Here is a 9,143-nt window from a genome sequence, read left to right as displayed (position 1 = left end):
GTATATCCAACAAGATTTTTATAATACACATATGTTACTCATTGGATTTCATAAATGAAAAGGAAAAAAAATATATAATAATGTAGCGTCTTGCTTATTCTCTAAGATTCTCGTAGAACATTAACTTTAAATATAGAAAATAGAAAAGAGTTATATAGAAGTAGCTGTTGAGACCGCGACGAAGTCATGATTTAAAATTTAGGGAACAAATCCTTAAACAAGATCATGTCTTGCACCGAAACTCAAATTATTGAAATTTATATTCCTATTTGCCTCGTGTGTTTTCTATTTAATAAAAAAAAAAAAAAGGAAAATTATTTGAAGCTTTGGGTGAAAACAACATCTCAATAATGTAAACCAAGCAAATACAGAAAGATGGTGTTGATAGTTGTAAAGCAAAGGCCCAATAATTATTTATAGGTACAGAACTACAGATACTATTTGTAAAGCTCTGATGGGCCAAAGTGGACCTTACCCATTCTGTCCTATTTGTTCAAAGCTGAAATTGCTGTAGTACATTAGTACTACTTCAAGCCAATCAGTATATTCTAGTGATTGAAATACTTAAATCACACCTTCAATTTTCCTTTTTTTTTTTTTTTAAAAAAAAAAAAAAAAAAAAAAAAAAAAGGGAAAAACACCTTCAATTTCAGACCGCTAGTTTAACCATTAGGTCACTTGATCTTCTCTAGAATTTGGAAGGGAAGAAAATTCTTAAAATAGGATTTTATTCCTTATTTGGTTCACAAAAAAAATTATTTTTTTCCCTTTCTTTTTATTTGAAAACTTGAATTTTTATATTAAGGTAATATTTATTTTTAAGTTATAATCAATAAATTTAAAATAGAACTTTGTTGATTTAGGTACCTATTTTTATTCTCATTTTATTTATACGGTGAACCAAACATGTTGTATTCTATGTATACAAACAAGTTTCAGAGTCAGGTGCACGATGTGCAAACCACAGACTGAACTGATCCAATCTAACTCAGTTCGATTCAATTAGTCTGAATATCAGGAAGTTCAATTGCTATTTTAAAAGATTGTTCAACTCAATTTTAGAGAAATTAATAGATTAAGTTTAAGACCAAACTAATATGATCAAAGCCGATCAAATCGAGCTAGTTTCAATCATTTTCATTATGATATCAATTCTCGTTTGATTCGATTCAATTTTACTTCTAAAATTTTTGCCTTTTTCACCGAATCAATTGTTTGCTTAAACCTATGTGCACAGTTTCACTCTACACAAACCAATCAAAGCTAATTTTTTGTTCAAATGAAGATTTTTTATTTATTTATTATTCATAAGAAAAAAAAAGGAGAAAATAATAACATTTTTTAAAGTACCTCTCCTTAGTTGGTTTAACGTACAAGTCGGATGCAGCCTGCACATGCATGTCTTATCCCAAATTTAAAGGAGGTTGCAATTGGGTCACTCTGTAACGGGCTTCAACCCCAAACCTTAACAGCAGGATCTACCTATTCCCTAATTCACTTAATTTCCAAGAGACAACTTGTAAGTTATCATTTCCCAATTAGAAGCGTTAGCAGATTCTCCAATAACTTCTGCAATTTTCGGTCATAATATATAGTAGGGTAATTGAATATTTATACATTTTAGTGATGCAAGAATGTTCATATATCACAGTAACAGACTAACAACGTTCCTTCTAATGCAATGAAAGAGAGGAACTTTAAAGTTATGGTGTCATTAATTATCAGAGATCATCTGTTAAAACAGTAAGGGGCCAACAATGAATATTAGGTAACCTCCATATCCCTATGCAGAACCAAAAATTGATAGTCAACATATCATAGAAATCAGTCCCCCTTTCCCTTCCACATGCCTCCTTTGCATGAAAATTCCGGCCAGCCGGATAAAATCAGCGGGTTCTAATTTCCTAATGGTTAATTAAGTGATTAATTTTACAAGCCAACATATATATTATCTAGTTCTGCTTATCAGTTCATCTGTCACTAAGATACAGAATGCCTCATGCTTCTTGAAGGGGTGGATTTTGTTTCCTCCGCAGCTGCAGAACCAGGACTTTCTGATGTATCAGAGCTACTAATCTCACCATTTCTTTCTTTGCTTGACCAAAGCTTTGAGAAAATCTTTGACATGACTACACCTTTCGTTTTATTTGCAGCAGCTTTTTCAGGATCAGTTTTAGCATTATCATTCAGATTTCTATCGCTCCCGCCTAATTGTAAAGTAGCAAGTTCTCCTTTCAATGCCTTGATATCTTCAGCTGTTGGCACAGCATCCCAATCCTCTTCTGTGTTGGTTGTAGTAGACCTTGAGCTTCCATGAGACCCACCAGGAAGTAATGCCCTTATGGACCCAGGTAGTTCTGGTGTGCTGTTGCCAGCAGATGTTGCTTGCCTAACCTGTTCAAAGAATAGGACTTGCACCACCACTCGCAATGGAAGCCGCTCATTTTGCACCACATGCATGCAGGCTTCTACTGATAACTTCCTGCAATCCATCAACCTGCATATTCTTTTTCTCTCACTCTTGCTGATCCCTGGGTGTTCCTGCACCAAAAGTAACAGTCAGTAGTTATAGGCCAATTTTACACTGTTTGTGAGCTGGGTCTCTACTTATACATAAATTACATGTGTAATCTTGACTGCACAACTGATACATACAGCTTTTAGAAGTATATAGGTTTGGGCTATTTTCTGGTGTTGTTTCTTGAGATCCAAGTGGCGTGTACAAATAGAAACAAGTCAATCTAACTGATGTTTGTCTTCCAAGTGTAGAATGATGCTATTTCAATGATAGGGACAAGTCTCAGAAAAAAAAAAGGCTACACATAGAGTGGAGCAAACAGCATCTCTAGCTTTGTCCCTAACCTAAAAAGAACATTTAAACGTAATCATAAAATATATTGAAATTACGAGCACAAAACATATCTAGACATGATCTTTGCAAATCTTTTTCTTTCTAGGACATTTTTGAAATTTTTGAACATGTGGGACAAATCTAGGGTCTTGGGAAACCTTCAACATCAAGATTTTCTCTAGTAAATTTTATTCATATTTCCAAAAATATACATATTGAGCCCCCATATTTAAATCCAGCTCTGTTTTAACTTTGGCCCCCCAATATCTGAACAATGTTTCCGCCCACAAATCTCTCGTGTTAGTAGAGTACAGAAATGAATTGGTTTCTTAATATAATCATAGCTTGATAGAAAAGGTTGCCATTAACAGATAAGGAGGAAGGAACTTGATAATGGACACAATTGTTTTATGTATATGTATGTTATGTACATGTCCATGCACGTAGAGTAGAATAAGAAACTTATTAAGGCATGCTTAAAGCACAGAATAACTTAAAAAGATTCAGCAACATACCTTGAGATACATATCAATGGCACGATAAAGTCCATCATGCGATGGTCTTGGGAAACTTGATACCATTTCTGCAAGATTGACAAAATTTGAAAGAGGTAGGTTGGGGTCTCGAGCAATTTCAGCTAGGTAGCCCTCAACCAACTTTGCTACCTGCATTTTGGAAGCATCTGATCCCAACTTTGGACTTCTGCTCTCCTGGAACTCGTTTTCCATTGGAAAATCAGTCTGAGAAGCCTTTTCATGTGTAACAAACTCCTCAACTAAGCTTTGCATGACATCAATGTTATACATTGTAGTTTCCCCATCTGGTGCTCGAATCAAAAGGTCAGCCACTGTAGCATCCTCAAGCTGCTGCCCAATCCTTTTCATTAGTTCATTCCTTTCCGTCTCTCCGCATTCTAACAGAATCACTGCTCTTAACAACCTAAGCATAAAACTACAGGGAAGGCTGCCTTTCTCCATGGGCAGTAACCACACAATAGCTTCGGCCAATGATCTATATTTTATGATATCACCACCCTGTACCATACCCTTGCTAAAACCTGGCAATCTTCTCCACGCATATGCATTCAGGGCTTCTCCAATGACATCACCAGAGATTCTTCCCTTTGTTTTGATTGTTGTAATCACCCTTTTATAAAGATCAATCTGAAGGTCACAGAGATCTTCTACCCACCAATCTTTGGGCACTGTTTGTGGTTTTCTTACACCATTCCAAATAGGATCCTTCCCATTCTCAGATGGAAGCTTTCTCCTGTTATAGGTGTATGACCACTCCACCTTGGAAGTATCCATGCAAGCCTTTGAGGCTATGGAATCAAGGCAATGACTAACCACTTTTAATTCCTCAGCCAACGGAAGAAGAGATTTAGTGGTTTGAAGAACGATGATCGAGTCTTTCCAACTGCGGAAGATGCTAGAACTAAGGAAGACATCAATCTTGTAAATGAGGTTTCCTTTCTCAACAGTTTCATACATCTCAAGGTACTCTGCTGCACAACGAGCTGCAACCACATTGTACGCATTGAGAGTGACGGTCATACCATAACAGAACTTTGCACATATCTCAAAAGCAGCAGGTCCACCAGGAATATCCTGGATGTGGATTTCATCACTGTTGTCATCATTTGTGTTTGCAACCAGCTTCTGTAGACGTGCACTCTTGGATAACAGTGGAAACTACAGACATTTCAAAAAGTAGAACAATCAAACAAGTTTTTCTGATAACAAAAATGCCAACAGATAAGTGTATCAACATAATAGTGCATTTTTTCAAAATTAGAAAGTTGAATAATGTTCAAGGAGGGACATAAAAGAGACGGAACAGACTTAGTTGGGGATACCAGAACGATCTTTGTTCTACATTAATGAGTATGAAACAAGACTAAATGCTTTTTCCATGTGTTACGTTTAGTGGATGCCAAGTCATTGTAAGAATACAATAGGTCCTAGTTGATCACATAGAAATCATACCTTATGCAGATAAAATTTCACATCTCGAACATTAATGACTATGTCAGTTGCCAGCTCAGTTGCCACATACCTGGAACACAGAAAAGTTCCCTCCAGTCAGGTTACACCACAAAATCAATAGAAATGTCATTAATCTCAAATAATTAATACTATAGAAGCCAATTATCAGGTTAAGTTTCAGAAATATTGAAGGACACTATTGTTGAAAAACATAATCGAACAAATGCATCACTTATATCATATTATATGGTTTGATGATAAAAATATTGTAAAAAGAAGAAATTGAGTGTTTTCGCGAATCCTTGATAGAAATTATTTGCTTATTCACTTTTCCGATTACCTCTGTGCTTATAAACTAGATAGCTGTTTGTGCCAATGGGACACACTAGAGAGGTGGAAAACTCATGCTAGCTTACATATTATAGGGATCATTTTGTTCAAACTGATGTAGTTATCTCGTTCAACAGTTAGATGGAATTTGAAAGGCAAAGAAAATTAGAGATTCATTCCTTCTGTAATTCACTTGCCCTGTTGGTAAAATAACGTCTAAAATTGCCCGTTTAGGTAAATACATCTAAAAATGAGAAGAGTTTCCTCATTTGCTAGAGAAGTTCAAGTTAGATTACATATAAGTACAACCAAAAGGCAAATTTGAGCTGGATGTGTTTACAGTGGGCATAATTATATATCTATCCTTAGGCAATTATGATGTGTTAAAACTATTTCATCTTCAACTCAGGAAGAAAACTGGTATGACTAAACATTTGTAAAGTCAAGTGGAAAATGGAGGAAATTTTAATTATTTTAAAGTCATTAAAGTAGGAAAACAGGTTCTACAATGTGCAGTCTATACGCTCTTCCTGCCCCTAGAGTCACAGGGAAATGAAAAGAAAACATTGGCAGAATCAAACAGTATAGTGGCAAACCAGGCCAGAGAGTGACTTGCCGAAATTTAAAATCCATATAAATATAACAACAGTGAAACATCAAGATGTAAGGCACGTGAAATCAACTCCATTTGGAAAAGAATTAGACAAGTTAAGGCCTAAAATAAAAATCAGTCATATACATAATATATAGTTGAATAGTTAGGGGAAAGGGTTAACCAATGAGATTTGAATCCTAGCGTGAATTTCCAAATAACAAAATATGAAATTAATAGATACTCAAAGAAGGATTTAAGATTTACCTAATATTGTCCTCATCTGCCTGAAATGAATCAGGCTTGGACCCAAGTTTCATGAATTTCATTTTGCCAAATTAAATAATCAGCTCCTCTGCTTCCACTTCAGGACTCTAATTTCTGACTTCTGCCAAATCCACAATATAGTGAACCAAAATCACCAGAAAGACTTCAAGAAAAGAAAAACCTCTCAAATGAAAATCGACCAACTATTTGAGCAAAATAAGAATGAATCAAAGGTTGCTTGAAGATGAGTTTCTTAGTATGACCGTATCTTGCCCACAAAATAAGGCCAAAATAAGAAAGAGAGAAATGAGTTACTAGGGGCAGTTTGATTCTTGATGAGGTGAGGTAAGTTTGCTTCCTAAATTGGTTACAGAGTCCAAAGACTCAGGACTAAGAAGGTTAACAAAGGAGACAATGCCTAAAAACTGTCTTTAAACATTTATATAAACTAAAACATGAGAGACAACCCCACTTGCTCAAAACTGACACCACCGTCCTTATATGATTTGTTTATGCTCCTTTTTCTTGTTTTTGCTTCTCTTTTTATCAATGGATCTCTCTCACACACACTACTAGTAAACCCTTTTCTTCTGGTCCACAAAGCTTCAAGAATCCAAAATCCTTTACAAATCAAAATACCCTTGCAGCTCTCGAATTTAAGCTACAAGCACCTGCAACCAGAAAACAGCATATCTTGGTATCAGTTCAAAGAACCACCGAAAGAGTGGACAACAAGCATCAATTTTGGGGGTTTCTAAAAGAAAGATTGGGCAAGAGAGCATCACTACCAACAAAATTGTTAATTTCAAAGTGGAGGTGAATAAGCAAGATTGCTAGAATCAAAGTCAAGAATGTGTCACAGAAATCAACTTAAGAACATACTATATTCTTTAACAAAAATAAATAAATAAACAAATAAATAAAAGCAATAAAATTAAAAGACCTGACCACAGGAACTCATAAGCAGCTTGAGAAAACCACCCAAGAACATCCTTGCCAGTAATTTTACAATAAATGCAAGAATTTAAAATCATACACAATAAAATGGCATCCCACCAACAAATTGAAATTGTTTCATTAGACTATTAGCATGCAAGAGCTAGCTCTATAGCAGATATATTCAATAAAACTCAGGTGAAGTAAAGCAAAATGCTGGCCAGTAACAATAGTTTTTTAGGAGAAAATCATAAATAAGAAGAAAATAAAAATCATGAAAATCAAATTATGGTACTTTACCTTGAAGATATCTCTGTAGAAACAGCACAAAAATGTCCTAAAGCAAGGGTCTCTCTCTCTCTCTCTCTCTCTCTCTCTCTCTCTTAGCACTTGGACAAGTACCAAAGAAGAATCAAAATATGCATGGCAATGGGCACACGGCTATACAACAGAAAAGAACAGAACACAATCGTTCAGTGCATGAGAGGGGGCCTATTGCCTGCAGGACAAAACCCAAAAGGAGGAACCCCACATACCACCAAATCCACCCAACAAAACCAAAAAATTTCCAATCAAAAAAGATGAGCTGTTCCTCATCCAATCTTTTGACAGCCACCACTGCCTATATACATAACCCACAAAACGCCAAATCGCAGAATGTTCCCTACCCCTATTTTCCTTTGAATCAGCACCACCGCCCCCACCACCACCACCAACACCGCCAGCACCACCACTTCACCTATATATCATTAGCTTATATATAGACTCATAAGAAATATTAAAAAAAAAAAAGGAACTTTTAAATTATTGAAACTAGTGATTGAATTTTAACTAAGTATCCTCGTTTCACTTTGGCAACAATGAAGACAAAAAAACTTTATATTTGTTTGGCCGTAGAGAGTAAAAAGAGTTCATTTCAAAGAAGAGAACCCAAAAACCACGAGGCCCCCACTACCCACCATTTTCTTCAATTTTCTTTCCTTCTTTCTTTCTTTTTAAAGTTAAAGATCTCCTTTGCTTTTTTTTTTTTCCCTCTTTAACTTTCTAGCTCTACAGCCAATCTGACATGCATGACTTTGGTGTTTCCTTTCTCAAATACAAACTGACTTTAGTGACTTACCTTGTGTCCTTCGTTTTTAATGAACAAGAGAAAGAAACTTAGAAACAGCCTCTGTATACCAGAAAACGACCCATCCATCTATCTCCCTCTCGTACTTCGATAATAATGGTATCCATCTCATTTTCTTATTGTATCCAATTCTTACAGTTAAAAAAACCAATAAAGGTTGTCTCTTTTCCCTCTCGTGCCCTTTTCTTTTTTTTTTTTTTTTTCAATTAATCCTGCTATCAACACTTTTATTAGTATCCACCAGTGGCTGATTAGCTTAGCAAAAAAAAAAAAAAAAAAAAAAAAAAAAAAACGCAAATGCCTTTTATTTATTTATATAATAGAGAAAAACTCCCAAAAGTCAAAAATATAAAAGCAATATGAATAATTTTTTATCATCTATAGTGTGATTATTTTTATTATTAATAAATGAATATTTTATATTGTTCCACCTGAGTATTTATTTAAAATTTTAAAATATATTAACATTTTTTTTGATTTTTTTATATTTATTAAGTATTTTGTAGTAAAATTTTGACAACCACAATACATCCATAATTTGATTATCAATGCCATTATACATAACATGTCATCTTTTGATTGGCATTTGCATAAAAGCTGAGTTGGAAGGATAAAAAAAAATAAACTATCTAAAAATTGAATTGGAACCACATGCATTAACTTATGTTTGATGTTTTATATATAAAAATTGAGATAAATTATGATGTTTTATTTGATAAGTGGTAGCAAAATATAATATAAAATATACTTAAATATAATAGTTAGATTAAAAATTTATTTGATAATATTTTTATTATGGTACACTAAAAAGTTTAATTATGCTTCACATGCATGAGTTTATTTTTCAATTATATAAAATCCATATAAATGACGGCATCATGACTCATGATTGACGTGTGATTTACATTATTATATCACAAATTAATTCCAATTTAGAGAAATTGTCGGAACATATTCAATGCATGTGAAAATAAAATAATTGCACATCAAAAATAATCTTTTCCTCATCAAATCCAAGATGCGAATTTAATATAAATAATAAACGGTTTT

The 9,143-nt window shown here is 34.2% G+C and overlaps 1 protein-coding gene across 4 annotated transcripts; it reads right to left on the bottom strand.

Annotated features, from left to right (window-relative positions):
• Positions 1 to 1,682: 1,682 nt before the first annotated feature.
• LOC105639836 (phototropic-responsive NPH3 family protein NPY5) lies at positions 1,683 to 8,055 on the bottom strand. Of its 4 annotated transcripts, XM_089719353.1 has the most exons (6): positions 7,265 to 8,055; positions 6,501 to 6,699; positions 6,029 to 6,149; positions 4,840 to 4,909; positions 3,367 to 4,545; positions 1,683 to 2,541 (listed from the first exon to the last, which is right to left on the bottom strand). In XM_089719353.1, the coding sequence occupies exons 3-6, from the start codon at positions 6,088 to 6,090 to the stop codon at positions 1,981 to 1,983; spliced, it is 1,872 nt and encodes a 623-aa protein (XP_089575479.1). In that variant the 5' UTR covers positions 6,091 to 6,149; positions 6,501 to 6,699; positions 7,265 to 8,055; the 3' UTR covers positions 1,683 to 1,980. The 4 variants fall into 4 exon arrangements, with proteins under 4 accessions (XP_089575479.1, XP_089575476.1, XP_089575477.1 ...); XM_089719350.1 differs by having other exon boundaries at positions 6,029 to 6,699; XM_089719351.1 differs by lacking the exon at positions 7,265 to 8,055 and adding an exon at positions 6,972 to 7,201 and having other exon boundaries at positions 6,029 to 6,699.
• Between the last annotated feature and the right edge of the window lie 1,088 nt (positions 8,056 to 9,143).

The sequence above is a fragment of the Jatropha curcas genome, chromosome 3 (genome assembly GCF_041381405.1).
Source record: "Jatropha curcas cultivar XTBG-Jc1 chromosome 3, XTBG_Jcur_1.0, whole genome shotgun sequence".
Taxonomy (NCBI): Eukaryota; Viridiplantae; Streptophyta; class Magnoliopsida; order Malpighiales; family Euphorbiaceae; genus Jatropha; species Jatropha curcas.
The sequence above is the reverse complement of the archived record's forward strand: the minus strand, read 5'-3'. Positions and strand labels throughout refer to the sequence as shown.